General features: G+C 31.2%; 1 protein-coding gene across 1 annotated transcript in view; it reads right to left on the bottom strand.

Moving 5' to 3' along the window:
• Positions 1 to 750: 750 nt before the first annotated feature.
• LOC132714594 (heavy metal-binding protein HIP-like) overlaps positions 751 to 23,102 on the bottom strand; it is a 43,782-nt gene continuing 21,430 nt past the window's right edge. Inside the window, exons 2-3 of the mRNA XM_060697482.1 lie at positions 7,237 to 7,308; positions 751 to 3,113 (exon numbers count right to left, since the gene is read on the bottom strand). Of these exons, the coding sequence (XP_060553465.1) occupies positions 2,710 to 3,113; positions 7,237 to 7,308 (476 nt within the window). The 3' untranslated portion in view covers positions 751 to 2,709. The remainder of the gene's footprint in view (positions 3,114 to 7,236; positions 7,309 to 23,102) is intronic.

Below are 23,102 nucleotides of genomic sequence, written 5' to 3'. Positions count from 1 at the left end.
CATGATAGCTTTTTTTTTGATACCACATTATCAATATTACAAAATTCTGTACATTCAAGATCATGAAAAATTTGTTTTGTTCTGAAACACCAGTTTTTACATCTTGTACTACCAACTGAATTAGCATACCTAAAAACATTGTAGTTTGTTCTGGACCTAGTCATCATACATAGTCTGTGCCAAAAATTAGAAACACTTATATCATCTGTCTACTGAAAGTTGGTTGCCAGCCCATATCACCTATCAGGGCTGCTGACGAATATACAATAATAAAATTGCATTACATTTGTATTTACATTGGTAATTATTCGTCTTGATAGGTTTAATTTGTCACATGTTATTATCATTAAATAATCTGTAATTAAATAAAATCATCCGACATAATGATAGAGAACATACACACATGTTCTAAGGTCATTCAATTGATATTAAATGACATACGAGTAGAATTGTATAGATAAGATTTCTAAAGTGCCATTTTGAAAAAGAATTTGTTCAGAGGCGCATTAAAAATTGATTTACGGCAGTACCATTTTTAGTAGAAGAAGGCATTTTCTGGAAGTTTCTCACAGTCATGAGATATACCAGTGTAGACAAATTAGGTTTAAATGACCATTGACATTTTAAGGGTGTATGTTCTGATGTTCACTTAATTGTTCATGAAATACATAGACATTTTTAATTTCTTAAATGATTTGATGAGAACACTTTAAAAATCGTGACAAACAGTTCAACAATACATATACAAAATTGATAAAAAGTGCAGGAACAAGATAAATTATACTTGAAAATAACTGACATTAAGTGGTTTTTCTTAAAATTTAATTGAGAAAAACCAGTTAATGTCAGTTATTTTATTATATTATATATCATGATCGTGAAAGCTACTATGTTCAGGTTTTTCCCTGACTACCGAATAACATTCCAAAACAACAAAATCACTATTACACTCGAGAATCTATTCTGATTTAAACAATATAAACAACATTGAAAGAAATAGCCTGTCCAGTCTCGAGTTTTATTCAAATTATTGTGGACAATTTTGTTTAATTTTTCATTTAATCTCTGAAGATTATTTATAAAAATATCTATTATATCGGCGATAACGACTTGCCTATAAATAAAAAGATGCAGATCAACATCTTACTGGCTTTTCATACAATCTGATCAAACTCTAAACTGGAAAAAAGGATGAAAAAGACACACATATTTTTTCTGAATGAGATACCCAACAGAGCACTTAAAATATGCATGAATTATGCATATTATGTCAAAATATGCCAAAACAGTTCTGCCTTTATTAGGAACGGTTTATCGAAAAGGCAATAAATTCAGTCATATTCTCCTGAAACATGTAAACGAAGCGAGTATATTTATACATTGCTTATACTCCTAATATATTGTTCTAAAGTTTGTTTTTTACTCAGTTTGGTGTGCAGCTTTAATCATTCATAATAATACTGTTTGTTCAAGACATGTTTAAATTTAGAACAAAAATGAATGCGTGGATATATAATATAAATGTCTTTGAAAGTTTAAATGAAAACAATCTGAGACAATCTAAGACAATCTAAAATATCATTTTTCCATAAAGATTTCTTATTTTCTATATTGTAATTGAACTTAAATATAACAAGAGTTGAAATATATGAGTGTTTCGTTAGTTCAAAGGGCTCAAGTTATATCCAATGATATTTTATACAAAAATGTAAAAAGAGTAAACCTGTGATGTTGTTGGCATGTTTAAAAGAGTTATAACTAATATAGAATGACTTTGTTATTTAACACACATTGGTACACTACGTAAATAGAATAAAATGTACCGCGGAAGAAATCTTAAGAAGGACTTCAACAGTTTTGCAATGATTTCGTCCACATAAAAAAATATATCTATATTCGAGTAATTTTAAAACAAAAAATTTGTAAAGGGCAAGTAGCGTAGATATAGCTTTTACATTTTAAGAATGTATTAATCGTCACTATCCACGTGGAACTTTGGATGTTTATACATAATATGACAGAATTAACAATTATTTAATTTACAATATTTCTACCTATTTACTAACATATAAAAGTTAGGGTCATTTCTCCATATATGGACACGTTATAACAAGCATATGGATTAAGTGTACTAATCACTTTATATTTACACGTTTGGCAACATGCTTTTACCAATCATGTCTTTTTTTCAAACTTTCGTGAAAATCAGCAAAAATCAGGGGCCGGTTCACTTCATTAACATTTAAATAGATCAACACTAATAATAATATTAACAATAATCTTATTTACATACATTTCACGTACATCACCAACAACAAAAATGATAATAATACATGTTAAATTACCTTAATATCAACACATGCAAAAATACGGAAACTTTTGAAATTATTCGAAATAATTGATTGATTGATTGCAATAAAAATAAAATTACACTTCACGATGTTTTCATTTCTGAATTCCTTAAGAAACTAATCTAACATCCATTATCACGGCAAAAGGACAATATGACAGCGATTATACGAACATACCATTGTAAAATTCGATAATGTTTCTGAAATTTTGATTAATGTTTTTTTTCTTTTCTAAACAATACTGTAAGTATAAATGTAGCGGAGTAGGAACAAATGAATATGTTAGTGTCAATGATCATGTCTTACTTTTATTATCAATATTTCTGAAACTCGATATATACATCGAACATGTGATGCTTTATATGCTGTGTATCAGGACACCAGAGAAAGAACATAAATCATTACTATTGTTATTCTCATCTAAATAAGAGAATGGCACTCCACCAAGTTGAACATTTTCACCTTTCCGAACCAAGGCCACTACACTAAAAGACGCACATTTTGCATCTGAAGCTTTGGCTGGGACGGTAAACTCTCCAGAAACTATTGATAGTGAGTTAACTGCGATGTAATAGTCTATCTCGTCTATAGCTTCATCGCCGCAAATGTGTGCATTAAACTGATATATACCGTCAATTGGTGCTGTGAAAATCCCCGTGTCTATGTTGTAGGCCCCGCCTTTGTTTAGTATGGTTTTGGAGAATTTCATGACACCAAAACCCGTGTAGTTAACTGCATCCATCACATTGAATGCTACAGTCTCTAAAAAGGTTCAAATTTACTACTTAGATCACAACAACAATTTAAAGCAGCACGCCTGCAGATTCATGCTAATTTTCATGATAATTTCAAAAATCTAGTTAAATGTATATTATTGTGAAATAACCAAAAGAAAGGAAATTACACACTATCAATGACACTTTTAATGTACATAAACTACCAAAATAGGTCAAAATATGCAAAAGCTCTTAATGCGTTAGTAACACTGTCGAAATATAGTTGTAAATACAGAAAAGAATCAGTCATTAACCGCACATAACATACGAATTATTACTTGGATCTCGAATCTTATTAACTTTCCTTAAATCTTAGTACATGTTTCTCAAATTTGATATTTAAATCATATTTCGGCTCATCTGGAGGCATGTAGCATTAATTACAATTCAAAAATTGCTATTGGCGACTGTAAAAATATCACCAAAGAATTAAGCACAAGTAACAATAAATGCTATATTACGCCGCATATTACTCTGCTCGAATGATGATGATGATGATGATGATGTTGCCGTGATGTTCTGATAATTAGAATGATGATGAACTGATAATGATAATCTTGATGGCGATGATGGTGCATTGCTGATATGGTGATGGTAATGTACAATATTAAAATAACTAAATCCGCGTGTTCTATATATAAAACACAAACATATGTCAAAAAGATTAAATGCATGCTTATTCTCTTATTCTTAAGGAGCTTTATCTTTAAATACTGGTAAGATACTTTAAGATGATAAATACTGATAATATCTTATTCAAACCGGTTTTTGCACATTCATTGGCTCGGTATCATAATGGCAGAAAAATTGAGTTTTTATGCTTAAAACCTGCCCGGTGAATATGGATTTAGCTCTGTTTTTGTAAATCATGTAAATATGAATTTTAAATTATCTGTCAATTTGTTAATGAAAACTGTAACGGATTGTATCTTACCGAAACCTTTTGGTGGTATTGAAAAATATGAAATATTGAAATCCGTGTACATGCATTTAAAACCTAGCTTTATATGGTATATCTGATAACTTAATTAAAATAATTTTTTTTAAATTATGTAATCACATAACTAGATTGCGCGTGTCGTCGCATAACTTTTATAGAATCTTTTAGAAATGGGCGAAATCGAAAATCAAGAAATGAAAGATTATGTTATTTCTGTGGTAAAGACATTGAAGATGAATTACATTTTATAATCACATAAAAAAGTATTCCGACCTGTGTAACAAATTCATACCTTTGAGTGCTATATACGGTGTAAGCAGGCTGTTTGTGTGACAATTAAAAAAGTTGGGTGATAAAATAAAACAAAATAATTTCATTTTTAACATCTGATTTCATTAAATGCCCATTGCGCCCCAGAATTGCATTAATTCTTATTTAATAAAAGCTATTTATTTTTAATCCCCCGTTTAAAGTTTCAAAATGGTTAACTATCTCACCCATCTTTCGCCTATGTTGCATTTTTATTTGTTTGGGTCGTCAGACCAAACAAATAATGGTAGCGAAATTTCAGAGTCTAATGTTGTTAATTGCAAATGCCGAAAGTAGTCCACTTTTTTGAAGCGGTTACTTCCCTTTTGTATGTACACTAAAGCCGAAAAATTCAGGGGAGATCACTGCGTAAAGATGGTCAAAGACAGGCGCATCAATTTTCAAGCAAAGTAATTCCCGAATGGACGAAGATTTCTAATATTGTTTTATTGTATTTTCTGATCGAAAATAACTAAATACAAAGCGGACATTCAATCTCTGACACAGAAGTTTACAACAAACCTAACAACAAGTAGTTCTCAAAACAGCTTAAAACTAGCGATTAAAAAGAAAGAAATATTTTATTTTGTTACAAGTATCCAACAAATTACAACGCATTTAAAGTTAAACAATAGCGTTGGCTTATAGAATTGTCAATAAATGCACAATCACAAATTACGCGGATGAATATGATTTTATCAATGAAAATACTATTTATTACCGAATACTACACAAACCGAGTAGTGGAATATATAGATTCTACATGTCGGACTGTTTGGGCGAGAGGATTTTCGCTAAAATATTTACTTCAATTTTAAACAACAGGTTTACCCTGAAAAAAATACCTCGAAATTAATAAGGATTACAAACCCGAAATGCAATGGAAGTTCTAAATTTAGAATGACTTGATATTATTCAGACTGTCTGTGTATCATTTTTCCGTGGTACAGTGGTAACGCGCTGGCTTAGTGAGTGAGAGGTCTCGAGTTCGAATCCCAGTCGGGGAAACTTTTTTTTGTTAAATTCTTTTTTAAGTGTTTTTGTTAAGGAAGTAGCCATGATATGCAAGGATAAAGTGTGGCTGTCGTAAAAAATGAACATAAATGATTTTTTGATGCAACTCTAGTTATGCAGAATTCCGTATGTATCAAACTCTGGTGCCTTGCAAAATAAATTATAATACATAAAAATAAACCTATACTAAAATGCATACAGATATACAGTACGATTTAGATTGCAACGATCAGAAAATACCACAGAACTTGCAGCCCTTTGATTCTTTATAAATATAAATGCTTATAGTAAGCTCCAGGATTATTTACATCTGTGTTAAACAACAGTTAAAGTCGTTACAAGCCCTAATTTAGAATAATATGGTTTTCTTCAGCCCTTTCACATATAGATTCACCGTGGCTGAAGGGTTTTCGGGCTCGCTTAGAAAGCGAGAGGTCTGGAGTTCAAATCCCAGTAAAGGTAACTCATTTTTTTCAAATTGTTAAAGTCAAATAAACATTGGATTGAATATCAGTGTTGCAATTAGTCTTATAGCCAATTTACTACAATTAAAACGCTGGAAAGCATTGGTGGCACTATACATATAATCTCACAACCTGCACCTTTCTTACATTCTGAGACCCAAACAAATTCAGCGCCTTCTGTGCTTTGATTTGCAATAAGTATAGTGATAGTAATTTAGTATTTCGTATGGAGTCAAAATACTACATTGTTTACATTTTGCTACTTTTATGTCAAATAATTTCACATTCATTGCTACTTTTTAATGTGTCAATATCTAAAATGCTCATAATCATTATTTAAATTTTAAACTGATGTTTGCCCTTTTCTAAACAGGGAATAATAATTCCTATCTAAGGCAGAATGTGCCTTTTAGTGCCAGCAATATACATGTATAACAGATAATTTTACACATAAATATGCACAATCATTTATTTCATTTCATTTAAAAATGATATTATAAGTGTACAATTAAGTTGTTCTGACCGAACAGAGGAGAAATCATGAAGTGTATTCTAGACATACAGACATCGGTTATGTCTTTCGTGTTGATGTTGTAACTTACAAAAGATAAAACTAAATAAATGTTCTGTTATTAAGGTGAAACTATGACAATGTTTTGTATTTGCAGTGTAAGACGACCATACCGATAAAAATTAACAAAAAGAAATATTTATATAACTGTGAATTATTTGGTTAGGTACAATGAGAAATAACATACGTATTGCGGACAAAAGGAAATGTTTTCAATCGGACCTGCCAAGCAATTTATAAATCGATTGAGGCACACGTACTTGAATTTTTCTATACTTTTAATGCTTGATGATTATTTGTTTATCAGATGTATCCACGGCAAAAAAGCATTTTACATCAGGCTTATGAAATTTTATTGAAAAAGTCTTTATTTGTTTATTTGTCATTTCAACATTGTTTGCTTTGTTTGACTTTAAGTCAAACCGACACTACAATGGTCACAATGGGACTTTCCCTTTTTCTGGTGAAGGAATGCCTTATGTGCGCGCGCCTTCTGCATTATTTCAGATAGGCCTGTAAACACAAGGATCGAGGTATCGTGCCCTTCAAGTGTAAAGATCATGCTGCCTCATAAGATACCGACACTCGTTAGTTCTATAAAATGGATTTGGGTTTTATTCAAATAAACTTAAATCTTTCATAACAACCGAGCGGAAATGAATTTGTTCAAACTTATTGATATATATTCGCTATTCAATGTCATTGAGCTATTTGTAATATGTATATTTGATTTGGTTTTCAAGTCTGGAAACATTATTAATTAATTTAACAGAACAATCAACATGATAAAGATAAAATAAATCAGACTAACGTGTTTGTTTCTCCGTTGCCTGATCCAACTCTTTCATTTGCTTTTCCGAAGCCGCAAGTCTTTTGGACAGTTCTGAAAGACACCCAAACAAAAAAATACATCAACGAATTATATCAAAATTGTGAATAAATCTGGAATAAATCATGTTTTCCCGATTTGTTAATACATTAAATGTGTCATAAATAAATTGTGCATTTACTGGAAAGTGAAGACCCCATTTATTATAGATTCATTACAAAAGTCAGATTTATTAACCATTGATTACAAACATGTGATATATTCAATACAATTTATTGCAAATTCTTTACACTGTATACAATTTATTTATGATTTATTGGAAATAGAACTTTTCCCGGCTGCATTTAATATCATTTATTACAAAATCATTACACTTTAACTGAGATATTCACAAGTTGTTCATGATCAATTAAAAACAGAGATGTCCAAGATTTATTCAATACAATTCATAACATATTCATTGTACTTCAGATGTTCATAATTTGCTTATAACAGAAATTTTCATTGATGTATGTCCTTTAGTTTTACTGTTCATAACAACTAAACCCCTATCAACTATACAAATCATTTTTTTAATCAGTCACTGGAAAAATATATATGGTTTTTTAAACCTTTTTTCAACTCTCTTAGTTTAAGCATCAACATATTAATTCCATGCTCAGCGCAAAAACGTAAAAAAAAATAAAATAACAGTCATACAATCTCTTTTAACTATTAAATATGTAACTAATTTGCATGTAGATTTTATTTTTGAGTGACCAAGATCAGTTTTTTAATGCTAATACTCAACATGCCATAATAAATCTGATAAACAGATTCATGCCCTCGAATTTTTTTATGATTAGACATATCCTTATCAGTAAAAAACTGTCGAAAAGATTGACGTATATGCGCAAAAAGGTAAAATGTCCGAAAAAAGAGACTAAATTCTCTTGCGATTGAACGATAAGATCTTGCAGGGAACGGCAGCCTACCACGCGCCCTCTATCAGCCGACAACAGAACAAGATTAATAGGAAACGAAATTTTGTGCCATTTCAGAAAAAAGATATCTTACCATACAAACAGTTTTCTTTCATTTGGATATAACTAATGTCAGAAACAAAATAACTTACAGCAGATTTTGTCATTGCAACTGCAAAATTAGGAACATTGTACAATACTATAGTAGCAAGGAATAACAGTTCGTTTGCATTAATTCTATGCATAGAAAAAAGGCGGTTATTTTGGAAGGTGAAAGCTTGTGGAGTTTCACAAAAATATGGATAAAAACAATCAAGGCATCTAGACTACTGATAGACGGTAAGTTCAAAATTTTATTTTCGTTCTACATAGCGTTCTAACCTTTTATAGATCTATATCATATGTTAGGTGACAAAGAAATAAAAATTACTGGAGTAAGGTGCAGATTAGGATAACGATCGATTCGCCCCATAACGACTCGCCCCATTTTAGTCATGATTCATCTTATCTTAATGACGATTGGCATCACCTTAAATTAAACATTATTTTATTCATTTGGATTGAAAAATATTTATGATGCGGGTATTTCTTTTTTTTTTTCTTATTTATTTATGTATACTTTATAAAGCACCCCCACAAAAAGACCAGAAATGAAGATACAAGTTTTATAATATGCATGCATGCACATGCATTGTTTATGAGGATATCTATGTACAGTCCATTTTAAAAAACATAAATCTACATTGTTTCACACTGAGCTCATCTGTGCATTTGAATGTGATGAAAAATGATGTTCTTTTTTATTTAAAGTGGCTTCAGAATACTATTTTCTTTTACTTAGTTATCTCGCAGAAAACTGCAAAGAGCAGCAAAGAAAGGACAGAACGTAAAAATCAGTAATCTGATGAGATGATAAAAAGCAGATGAACAGCTTCTTTGATCCTGAAAAGTTGGCTATTAGTTATGGGACGAGGGCATTCCAAGGAAATGACATTAATGATTCTTTGAAGCGTATGTATAGGGGGCTACATATATATTAATCATTTTAAAGATGACAATGTGCTTTTTAAATATTAAGTAAATGATAAATAATAATACTTCTTAATCTGAATTTTGTTCATGTACATAAAGTAATTCAATGTCATAGCCTTTCAATTTCGTTTTGAATGTAGTTGAAGCAAATAGTAAAATGTTGTGGGCTTGCTACACAATATTTGTTCATTTCTCTGTTCAAAATAAAATCGAACATTCACCCGTTTGTTTTATGAACAAATATTTACATATCATCAGACTTTGTGAAATATACTGCTGTTTTTTTTCATTAGAACATGTACAGTCCAAAGTGGTTGAGTCCTTAAGTGAATTTGATTATATGGCTCGAGTTTGAATTCAAATTCAGATTGTATTGCAAATAAACCACAAATAGATTGTACTTTTTTGCAGAGTGATATGTCAGAAGTCTAATTTTAAATTTTTATTTTTTATTTAGAAATATGATACTTTTTATGAGAATTTTCTTTTCTATTTCAGAGCATGCCATTCATTGTCCCAGTATAGGCATTCAAACATTTAATGATTATAGGAATAAAAAAATGTGTAGCACCAGACAGACACTGAAAAGGAAGGCAAAGATGTTTTCAAACTGACATAAAGCCCTAGTTTCTAAAACTAGGAATATATTCCTAACGCTAGCATGAATATTTCCAGAAGTAACTCTAGCATGAATATTTCCAGAAGTATTCCCCTTTGGGCTCATATTTCTTTCTAAAAATTTGGATTTCTTTTTAATTTTAGAAGGTTTCAATCTAAACTGAAATTTTAAGTTTCATATCAACTCCCATGAAAAATGTGTAACATATTTGTTTTTATATCTTTGTAAAATTTGCCCTGCTCCAGGAGGTCACAATTTTAGCTAAGTAATGAAATTCGGAATGTAGAGATATTTATAAAATCATTTGAGGTCATGACCTGTTTAATTCGATGGATATTTATGAAATGATCTAAGCACATTATGATTTAGAGTTTTCAATGTTATGATGTGGTGGCATAGCATGCTTTTCACAAATGTTAATCTTGATGTATGTTCTTGATTTATCTAGTCAGCTTTAGTTCGTAAAAAATAAAAAAAAAATAAAATTTATATTATATTTATATATATATATATATATATATATATATATATATATATATATATATATATATATATATATATATATATACATATATATATATATATATATATATATATATATATATATATATTATTATTATTATTATTATGATTCTTCCCCGGAATTGACACCATCACGTGACCTGCATTTATTTAAAAATCCATGAGATGAATATAAGCAGGCATATCTGACTTGTTAATGATTCATTAATCCAATGAATTTCGGTATATGGAAGAGGAAAGAATACAATTTATTAGTGATTCATTAACAATTTCTTTGCAATTTATTAATGAATCAGTTGGTCAGCGAACCTAATTTATTGCCAATTGATTGACCTGATTTGTTGACAATTCATAGACTAAGTCAAGAAAAGGACCCAATTCATTACCAATTTGTTGACCTGATTTATTAACAATTTATAATAAGTTGGTAAATGGATCCAATTCATTACCAATTCATTTCACTTATTTATTTACAATTTATTCATAATGCATTGGCTCATTTGCATTGCATTTCCATCTATAATGAATTGAGAATAAACTGTAAATTTGTTTTTCATTTATTATACTGATTCATTCCTATCCTTTTTGCTTGGTGGCCATCCTTGCAAGTGGTTTTGACCTCATCTGTTACTGCCTTTAAGTCATCTAAACCGTAAGTGCTCTTCTCCACGTCTTTCTTAATATTTGCCACAACTACTGACACGTTTCTCATGCTTTCAAAAAGAACAAATCTAGAGCTATTACTGAAGGTGATTCATACACCCACCTTATACTAAATAAGGTAAGAATTTGGAATATCAGCCTATATTAGTTATTTATATTCAATTAGAGTCATAATCACTGAAGTTGAATGATTGATTGATTTTTGGGATTAAATTGATTGATTGTTTTTTGATTAAATACCCCCAATATACCATTCTTGTTCCCACAAAAATAAAAAGGGTTTCAAAATAAAGAGCGGCATTAAAAGGGTTTTTAATTTTGGGGGAAAAAAATTTTTTTTTTTAATTCCCAATTTTTTGTCTATAAAACCGTAAAGTTCTTTTTTTTTGAAATTTTTTTTAATTTGTTGGAAAAAACCCCAAAAAGGCTTTTCCTTTTTTTTTAAGTGGGCTGTACCCCAAACTAAACCGGATTTTTAATTTATAATATTTTAAAAAAAATTTTTTCCCAAATTTTAAAAATACTTTAATTTGAAAAACCCCGCTTTTCAAACTTAATGTAAATGGGGTTCCTTCTAAAAAACGGGGCCATATAATGAAAAAATGAAATCGAAAAATCGCAACAAGTGATTGAAAAATAAAGAATAATATGAAGCTAAATTTATACTTGGTATGTATTTGATGATGTTAAACCATTGTACAGAAAATTGTGATAGTGGATCACATCTTAAACGACTCATCATCTGGAAATAACGTGTTTTTAGTGTTGTAAATATGTCATCAGGCTAAGAATTTAAGATTAAAATGGATGGGACACCAAATATTAAAACAACCCATTGCTTCTTTACAGAGTTAACGCATGGAAACCAATGAGAGAAGAAGACAAAGACGGTGTCATAAGTACATGTATGTGAAAAAGTAGTGGTTCTAAAACCAGATTTGAATTCGACCTGTATTGTATGATCTTATATATGTGCACAAAAATTATCATAAATATAATTGCCTTATTTAAAGAGTTATAAAAAAGGGCTATAAACTTTGGGAAAAATGAGGAAATTTATCTGTACTTTATGGTATTACATCTATCACATATGTACCAAAAAAAGTTTTCTTTAAAGAGAGTAATCGACCGGACACCATGTTTTTTTTTTTAGATATAGGATAAAAGGGTGCCATTACTCTGTGAAAAAGTAGTATGATGTCAAATTCGAACATTGACCTGTTTTTATGATGTTACATTCTGTGAATAAAAAAATATTAAATTGATTCCCTCGTTTCAAGAGTTTTCAATTGGACCACAGTAGACTGATGGATGTACCGGACGGCCGACTAACGAACTGGTTCCAACCTAAAACTATTTAATTCCTTTGGGGGGGGTTTGGGGTTTAAAAAGAAAAAGGGATAAAAAATTTTAAAAAAATTGAATACCTCATTAAAAAAGCAAAACAATGTTTGGGGCAATTTTTGGGGTTTTAAAAAGGGGGAAAAAAAAAGATCCCGCTAAAATCAATGGTTTAACCAACAAATGTTTGGGGCGCTTTAAATTCCCCCTTTAAATTATATTAAAATTTTCAACAATGAAATTAAATAAAAAAGGGAACACATTTTGTAAACCCTTTTTTGGGATTAAGGAAAATGAGTTTTAAAAACCAGGGCCAATTTAAAATAGGGGGTTTTTTTTTTAAAAGTTTTAAAATTAATTTGTATTTTGCCCTTTTCCTATTTTGTTTTTTTAAATTTTTTTTAAGTTTTTCGGGCCCCCTTTTATAAGGGTAATTGTAAATTTTTCCCCCTTCACCCTTTTTTGGGGAAGAAGAGCCCCAAATCTTCGCTGTTTTTCCCCCAAAATTTTTTAGCCCAGGTTTTTAAAAATTTCCAACCCCCCCCAAAAACTTTTTTTGCTGAATTCCTTCCTTTTCTTGAAACCCAACCTTTAAAGGGGTTTTATTAACCGGAAGTACTCCCCTAAAGGTTTTTTAAATGATGTTTCCTAAATTTTTCTGTCATTTTTTCTTTTGGCCTGCTAAAAGCAATAAAAAATTGAAACTTAAAAAAACTTTTCCCAAAAATTAAAAAAAACAATTGAAAGATTTTTTAAATTATTTATTCCTTTGATTAAGAAAATTAAGGGTAAGTTTGAAAAACAGGTTTTTTTTGGAAATTTGTTGGTTTTCAAAACCAATTTTTTCTAAAGGATTTTTGCCCTTGAAAAAATATTTTATTTTTTCACCCTTAATTTTGTTTTTTAATGTGTTAAAATTTCGACCCGTTAAAGGTTAATATGAAAAAAAACCAAAACCCCTTTACCTTTGGAAAGACCCCAAATAAATTGGGCCCTTGTCTGTCCCCCGGAATTTTTAGACAAGGTTTCTAAAATAAGTAAATCCCTTCCAACACTTTTTGTTATCTAAATTTTGAAAACCCCCCTTTAAGTTAATTTTAAACCCGGGAAAAGTTTTTCCCTCCTCAAGGTTTTGGTGTGTTTGCAACAAACTGGTTTTTTAATTTCCCCCTGCTCCCCCTTGGGGCCCAATAAAGTGAAAAACTTTAAATCTATAAAAAAAAAAAAAACCCTTGGGGGAATTTTTTTAAATTGAAATTTTGGGCTTTAAATTTGAATTTTTAAAAAAATTTGGGAAAAACGATTGTAAACGTTTTCCCTTTTAAAAACAACTTTGATTTCCCCCAATTTTTCTGAGGATGTTGTTTGACAACAAATAATTTTTATTTTCTTTCCGAAAAATAGGCAAAGATTGCCCTTCTATTTGGTAATTGATTCCAAGATAATAAATATTGGGGTCTTTTTCATTTGAATTAGCTTTTTTAGTCAATTTTGTCAAGGCCCATGTTTGCGCAGTTTGTCAGAGTAGAATTTGTAAATTTCTTATTTACCTATACTCCAAAAGCAGTGAAAACATCTTGTTCAAATTAAATAGTTTTTATTAAATGATTATCGACAATGAAATGTATTAATATTTAAAAATAATATTTTTAAATGCGTAATAAACTTACTAAATTCAAGAATCATTAATGAGTGCAGTGATTCAGCCGAATTTCTAATTTTTATCCTGGTTATATTTTATTTTAGTGTATGACTACAACCCTTTTACTGTAAATAAGGCTAATATTACCAGTAAATGGTACATAAGTAAAAATGGAAAAAAAAAAAAAATTGATGACTTGCAAACTTAATTAATACGATATTTTGGATGAAACTGAGAAATGTAAATCGATCAAAGTTTAGATCAATTCTAAGATCAAAAATCAATATTTTAATCAACTTCGAAATGTCAATATGTTCATTTATTTTGTAAAGTAATATCAAATGTGTTCTCAAACTTCGATGCTATTTCAAGTCCACTTTAATGAAGTCGATATTGAATATTAGATATATGATGATACTTTTTAAGTGATTATTTTTTGATCCCATCCTTGAATTTTAATGAAAAAGGAGCAAGGTAATTTCATTATTAAAATGTAACCAAAAACATGACATCGCACCAGCACGAAAAGATGAAAAATCCATTTGTTTAATCAAAAAAGAAATTACGAAACGCACAATACAGAATCAGACGCATGTTGATGCAAGAATTCACCTTAATTCACCTTATATTCATGCATTAACATCTGAAGAAGCTCTAGGACTCACAGACTCGAACTTTAAATGCGTCGTCGTGCTTCCTCTGATGTTTAAGTATTAACCCTTTATTCTGATATAATCTATGTGAATCAAATAGCATTAACATTTCTCTCCCGATATGACCATAGGAGCTTGAAATCAACGTGATTGTACAGATTTTTCTTTTTATTTTCGTTTTTTTTTGTTCACTATAATTCGACAGTTAATGATTAATCACACCCTTCTAAAATGTCTACACTGAGGTCCAAAGCCAGTTCTCACAAAGATCAAATGAGGCAAATAACGGACAAAAATTTACAAATTATGATAAAGAGATAATGGTAGTCTCCGAATTTAATTGAAAATCCATTTTCTGTACGATTCTTAGCCTATAGCCGCTTTGAGGCGAATACCTTTAAACGCCTGTTATTTTTGTGTCATTTTGCATTATTTCAAACTCGAATTTATTAGTTTTGACATATATGGTAAGCGGATGTTCTTAAATTTTGCACACAGGTTATCGGTCAGGTCCTATAAATAAAAAACTCGCGAAAGAATATTTCTTGTCCCATCATTTAGAAAACTCAGATGAGTCTCTTTAAATACATGTTTGATACATAAACGAAAACTGTTTTCTTCATAAAATGTACACATACGCATGTTTTCAGATACTATGTTTTTGTTTGCTATGGTCTCATGTCTGTTTTACCGAACTTGTCTTTCTGTATGTTTTTACAGAAAGAATTCCATGCGAACCATTTTTCTAGTAATTGTTCGTCTCATATCAAAAGTTTGAACAAAACAGGCTCCACGGGAACTGTTCTAAATTAACATAAACATTAACATATCAAAAACACTGCAAAATGTAACATTTTTAAAATATATTTCCAAAACTTGCCATTTTGATTGCAGTGTAAAGAAAGTACACAACTTATGTTAGTGTTCTGTTAAAAAGATATATGGTTTGTTTTCCGGATGTACCTTTCATAAGAAGGCTGTCTAGAAAATCTGTGGCAATCATGTGATCTAAAATTTAAATAACGTTGATATATCCTTACATCATATTAGTTAATGATGTTTATTTCTTTGCGATAGACATGTATACAAACAAACTTAGAGATTGTGAATGTGGTTTGAACTTTTTAACTTAAAGCTGCATGCCTCCAGAAGAGCGAAATTATTTCAATAAAAACAAATTTGAGAAAAATGTACTAAGATTTTAGGAAAAGTAAAAATATTCAAAATTCAAGTAATAATTTACATGTTATGTGCGATTAATGACTGATTTTTCAGTATTTATAATTATATTTCTACTGCGTTACTAACGCAGTAAGGGCAATTTTTTGCATATTTTGTCCTCTTTTACATAATTTACGTGGGCTGTAAGTTGCCAATGAATTTTTTTTTGCAAATTGCTTCCTTTTGGTTATTTCACTAAATACTACTTTTGAACACATTTTCAAAAGTTTCATGAAAATTAGCATGAATCTGGAGGCGTGTTGCTTTTAAAACAAAGACACATTCTGAATCTAGATTGCCAAGTACGTGCAGCATTTTCCCACGATAACAAGATATTGGTGATACATTTTCTTGAAAATAACTTTAATGAAACAGCAACAACAAAACAGATAAAACATACAAAAAAAAAATTATGACCCCCCCCCCGTTAAAAAAAGCAAAAAAAAAAAAAAAAACAACAAAAAAAACAACAACAACAACCCCCTTGTGAAATTCATGCTTATTTTCAAAGTGGTTAGAACAAAATAATAACATATAATGATGCTAAATATAGGAACACATGAATTTTAAAACTAATGTACAATTATTTTTTCATAATTCAATACTCTAAGAGTGCTTAACATAAAAAGGTAAAGCAATTAGCATTTTTGTTTTCTTCAATACCTGTTCGACTATTTCGCAATTATTGAGCATTTGAAATTTTGAGCTGAAAGAGATTAACAATTTGCCAAAATAATTTTATAGAAAACGCTTCAACAAAAAAAAATCAGCACGATATTGCCATGGACGGACAGTTGAACAGATTTATAACGATCTGAGAAATAACATATAATACAACCCTAAGAGCTTATAAAAAACCTAGATATTAGGCTGGTAATATGAAGACACGATTTAGTAATGCTTAAGTGGATTCTGCTATCCAGTCGTTCCAAAAGAACTGTTCGGGCCTATGATACTGGAAAATAGTGTTGAATGTTTTGTCTGTCCGTTTGTTTTGTTTTTCCTTGCGTTAGTTTTTAGTTTCATTTCAATCAATGTCACACAAATACTCGTACGTATAGGATATTATTGCCAAAATGACTATACAAAATAACTAGGATTAACATGCAGAAATGTTAATTGTTCTATAAAGTACACACAGTGGCCATAGCTTTCGTAGAAGCGGTGGATCAATCACAGCGGCTGTGGAGTATTCGTCACATATGCGGTGGACAACAAATGGCCGTTTGCTGTTGTTGGAAAATTTATAACAGAATTTTGCTTTATGTTTAAATGTTTTACGGGAAACACCTAGTGAGTCTGGAGTCCACTTATGCACTCTTCCAACTTATTACACGCACACCATGTAATTCATTGCCATTTATCCAAACACTTCTGTACAGTTTGACGAGGGGACGCCACTTATGCCTTATTTTGGATAAACATCGTATGGATGACACTTAGACAAAGAAGCCATATTTTGGAAATTTTGGAAATTGTTATTGCCTGTTTATAAAAGAATTGACCAAAAAAAAAATGATTACAACGCAGACGGCGGTGGATTCGATTACACCGCATTGCGTTGGGCCCGATACCATTTATGTCTATTTTGATGGTTTAACTTGACATAACGCACTTTTCAATTGCTAACTTTGACATCAGAGAGACGGGTTTATTTTGTGTTTAAATACAAATAGACGTCCCAGTTCCGCTTCCATTTTCCTTCCATTGAAAATTCCTTTTACTGGTATTATCATAGAATACTCGTAAATATTAACAGCACATGTTTCTTGAATGCGAAGAACAATCTCAGTTTTAACGTCACTGTGTTACACGGAGAACGCCAATTTATATGAATTTTTATCTTTAGAGCGAAAGTGTTATTTGAGGAAAAGTTTTCTATCTATTACTTTTTGTTAACACCTGCCCGTGATATAGCTTTTTAGTGCAATCTACTCAGTAATGATTTCTCTTTGGAAAAATGTACAATATTAGACCAGTTGGTACGACAAAAGATGGAATTCTAAAGCGAAAATGCACTTAATTTGGTGGAATTAACAAAGATCTGGGAGGTTAAATAAGGCCTGGTGGTAGGTCGCTGGCGAACCTTTCTACCTTTACTATATTTATAGTATATATGGATGAAAATGTTTAAAAACAATTTTCATTTGTTGTTTAATTGAAAATAAGATATTTAAAAACATTTTGAGTGAAAAATATTTTATTAGTGAAAAAAATATTCTATTTATAAAAATAAGTGGGCATGGTCATGTACATGAATACTATCCAAGCCACGCACCGACTGCCTTTGGTCTTATCGGGATAATATAAAGGTAAGGTAAACTACATCAATTCCGTCGCAATTGCTCTGGCACTGTGTACGATATGTTAAATAATAACATTATTATTTTAACTATTCTAAAGTTATGCCATATAAACATAGACATAAAATTTTTATAATAGATCTAGAGAACATTCTAGAGGACTACAAGTGGTTGTATAAGACTTTCTGGTCAATCTTAACTCAAATGCAACGGATAACCTTGAACCCTGACAAACACTGTGCTCAATTTACTTAAGGTCCATAAGAAGAGATTCAAAGAAAATTCTTAAGCTATAAATTAATGATTACTATTCGAATACGACACTTGACATTTATTGTCATTTGAAACAGAAAACTTTCAGGTTAACTTAGCTTAGATCTTAAACCAATAATCACATTATTCTTTGGTTGAATTTTATTTCAGGGTGTCAATGTTTTTCCAGTTATTCTTAAACAAAGGAAACATGTTGCGGTTGATTTAAATAAAATGTGAAACACTTTTATGACAATAGAATAAGGAGGATATCACATTGTGTGGATATCATTGCACTCCAAATAAAAGTATTTAATTAAGAAACAATTGCTCTGTGTAGTAGATGTGTGTGTCAGCGGCTTGAAGTTGTTAAAATACCATCCTGCTTAAGGGGGCGGAGGATAAACCGACATATTTTTGTCCTGTTTCTTATTTGATGTTAAACTCTTTTCTTGAAATACCAGTTTTAGTTACAGGTAGCTCTGGGTATGCGTCATCTTAAGTTGTTGAAAGAAGCGGGAAATTGATGATAATCATGTAAATACTGAGTGAAAATTGATTGATTCTGTCCAAATGAGCTTACTCTCAGTAAAAGTTAAATTATTGAACATCTATGTGTCTATAATTTTGCACTTTTGTAACATTAATATATGAAGAAATCTCACTTTTTTCTGTAAAAAAAATGCTTGTTGTACTATAAATTCTTTATCTAAATATTTCTAGCAGGTTATATGACCGTATATAAACGTTGTTTGCAATATAACCGGTTATAAATGGTCATTTAACCTGTCAAAAATCTTTAAAATGAAATAGATAATGCTTGTGCGTGTATGTGAAATCAGATTCTTTATAACGAATAATATAAACGTCACGATTATCCAAAGAAAAGCGACGTGTTTTATATACATGACTGCTTTTATTTCTGAAGAGATTAAATTTATATCATATACTAGGACGAAAAAGAAACGCCGGGTAACCTATAATGATTGTTTTAAGGGATAAATTGTATTATTGGATTATTATATTCATTTTTGTATGAAATGTCATCTGTATGGAACCAGCTGTTGAAGTTTCAATCGATTTCCGATGCTGATTATGTGAAAAAATACCCCCTTTTAACGATGACCCTTCTTGTTTTGCGAAACACGGCCGGACATATCAGTATCTTGTGTGTCCTCCATGCGCAGCTATGGCAGCCCTGATCCGTCTATGCATGGAATTCACCAGGGTGTTTATCATGGCCATGGGGATGTTATTCCATTCTTCATGCAAGGCATGTGTGAGCTGGACATGATTAGTGGGGGCATTTCGACGTCTCCTTACCCTCCTATCCAGTTCGTCCCACAAATGTTCAATTTGGGACAAATCTGGACTGAATGCTGGCCAATCGAGTGGGTGTATGTTACTGTTTGCAAGAAATTGCTGGCAAACTCTGGCGACATGGGGCCGGGCATTGTCAACAACACATAAATCTGACCGATTTTCATTATTTTAGGCCAAGCAATAAAATATGTGTTGCATATTTTATGTACCCGGCGTTTCTTTTTCGTCCTAGTATATTTCGAAACATCTGTTTATATACGACCATATAGCATGTCAAAAATCTTTATAACTAATAATACTGTTGCGTCCCGTGCCGGTGCTCTTTAATAACGGTCGTTGACTGTGAGGCCACTTTGCTATGTAATCTGTTTAGGTATTTTGTATTAATAAAAGTCTGATGTATAACAACTTAGGTTGGAAACCTTGTTATTTCTCTTATGCAATAAGTGTTAGAATTTACACCACAGGCACAGATATATGCTGTATCATAGGCATAATTTTATGAATGTCTGCTTTAAATTATGCTCGACACTCAAACACATGCAGAGAGAAAACGACCAAAACAAATGCTGATCAATAAAGCACTTATATATAAATTGGTCTTTGCAATTCGCTGCGCATCGGTAAATTTCCTTTCGGTGGTGCATCAAGGTATGATGTCTTGACCCCTAGTTACCGGGTAGTTAAATGCATGATCTTTAAAGGAAATATATAGATAAAGGGACTATATACGACGTATGTTCTTATTTTACTGCGCATTTTAACTCGAATGGTGCATTATTCAACAAGAAACAACTCAAAATCGATATATGTTCACATACACACAAATACTTCAGAAATAAATCAAAAATAGTTTGTTCAACGTGGACTATTCTATGATAATACCTGCCAAATGAGTTTTGAATTAAAGGAAAATGGAAGCAAAAGTAAGGCATCTCTTTGTATATATAATTATATTGTTAAACACCAAATAAACACGTTTTTTTCTGAGGTTAATTTAAGAAAAAGGTTAACTCGGTTGGAAGGTGCGATATATGTCAAGTTAAACGCTTAAAATTGAAATAATGGTATCGGGCCACCCACACTGCGTTGCAATCGAACCCACTGCCGACTGCGTTGTAATCAATTTTTGGTCATTTATTTTATAAACAGGCAATATTTCAAATGATGGTTGTTTTGTGTATGTATTATTCATACAATGCTATGCCGTTGTATTTAGTGGTCGTTTTGCACACATTTGTACCTGTTTAACCACTAACCTCATTTCGGCAAAAGTGGCGTCCCCTCGACAATCTGTACAGAAGTGTTTAGATAAATGGCAATAAATTACATGGTGTGCGTATAATAAGTTGGAAGAGGAAATAAGGGGGCTCCAGTCTCACTATTTGTTTCCCGTAAAACCGTTATAACATACAGCAAAATTCAATCATAAATTTACTGACAACAGCAAACGCCCAATTTTTATCCACCGCCGCTGCGATGAACACTCCACTGCCGCTGCGATGGACCCACCCATTCTGCGAAAGCTATGGCCAGTGTGTACCTGAACCACTTGTGTGCCATTTTGAACATTGTTAATGCATGTCAGCATTTTAAATATTCAGGTTCGCACAAGGAGTCGTGCAGATCGATTTCCGCGAGTGGGTTGATCACCAGTCTACTTTTGTACATCAAGCTAGCTGCATGCGCAAACAAAAGGTTATATATAAGATGGTAATTATCTATTTGTTGGGGTTCCCTGAGTAAATTGGAGTTGAAGAGTTGTAGTTTAAGTAATTTTTTTTGCTTTTAAACTGTTGCTAGAATATACCTATGATGCATAATTTTAGTTTAATTGATTTAACTATCATTCTTCACTTGGACTTCTTTTTTATTTTTCACTTGGACATCTTTTCTATTATACAAGCTTAGAGCTCTTAACGACAGACGTTTTCAGCGACAGATTTCTAGTGTGTTTTAAAAGCCATAGTTGTTTCGTAACAATATCACCGAGCGCTATTATACATGTATGAACGAGTGATTCGTGTACTGAAATTTGGCTCCTCCTTTAACTTCGGAACACTTCGCCTATTATTCTTAATTTGAGCTTATACGGAGACTGACGGAACTAGCTGATATGTTTCTATTGTTTGCAGATACAATTAGACTACTTTTGAATAATTAAACAAATCTACAACGGCCGCAGAAAGAACTCTCGCATTTTTCTTTTTAAAGAAGCAAACTTGTTATGCCCATTATCAGTATTATGACGTTCTACCAACGTCGTTACATTACATTCCTCTCAGAGGCTTTCGTCCCGAGACTTGGCCTGGGAAATCATAGGGTACAGCAACTCCGGTCAAGCAGTTGCCTACATCCGAAATGTAACGGTTTAAGGCACACAAACACTGTCGGTGAAAATCTTGCTCACCACCGAGTGTGGTTTGTGTCCTTATATATTAGAAACATTCCTTTATGAAAATTTACCAACTTTAGTTTTTGCATATTATTATGCTCATTATCAGTATTATGACGTTCTACCAACGTCGTTACAAAGGTAGCAAAATGTAAACAAAGTAGTATTTTGACTTCCATAAACAATACTATTTTTTTTTTGAAAATGTAATAAGATACCAAAAATAAATCAGAATCAGTGGATAAATTATATTTATAGCTGTCTCAGTAAAGTTTCAAGAACCGATACAATAGCAGTTTTCGGTCATTTCCATCACCATCCTGTAAATATGAGTAAAGTTATATTATTGGGGTCTCAATTTTAAACAATATAACACAAAACAAAATACAATAAGTTCGCACTATATTTGCCTGGTGTTTCCTATTATTTAGCCATAAACAAACAAAAAATAAAGATTATATGCTTATTTGTTTGATATAGCTGAGACTTGTGGCAAATTCGATAAAGAAAATTGTAAGTACTGACCTTTACTATTTGAAGCCTTTGAAACGTTTATACTCATGTATAAAGAAACAGATACTGCGATAATCAACAGTCCAATTAATATTGAATTTACTACGAGGGTACACCATAACAAAAGTGGTGTACACTTCTTGGCTGAAGGAGTAGTTTTATCTGCAAGCTCCCCTGTACCATGTTGAAGAGTTTCGTAAATGTTGTCTTGTTCAGTCCGATTTTTTAACTCCATACTAACATTCAAATTATCATACATTCCCGGTTACTATCAAAACTAAATCAAATCAAATTTATTCATTCAGTGCTCCATACAGGATACAAACATTAAAATGTTTATATGGTTGAATTACTTAGTTGATTGAAAATTGTTATTCATAATTCTTCGAACCTTGTATCCATTTAAG

Source organism: Ruditapes philippinarum, unplaced genomic scaffold (assembly GCF_026571515.1).
Source record: "Ruditapes philippinarum isolate M1 unplaced genomic scaffold, ASM2657151v2 ctg2797_1_1_1_1, whole genome shotgun sequence".
Taxonomy (NCBI): domain Eukaryota; kingdom Metazoa; phylum Mollusca; class Bivalvia; order Venerida; family Veneridae; genus Ruditapes; species Ruditapes philippinarum.
The sequence above is the reverse complement of the archived record's forward strand: the minus strand, read 5'-3'. Positions and strand labels throughout refer to the sequence as shown.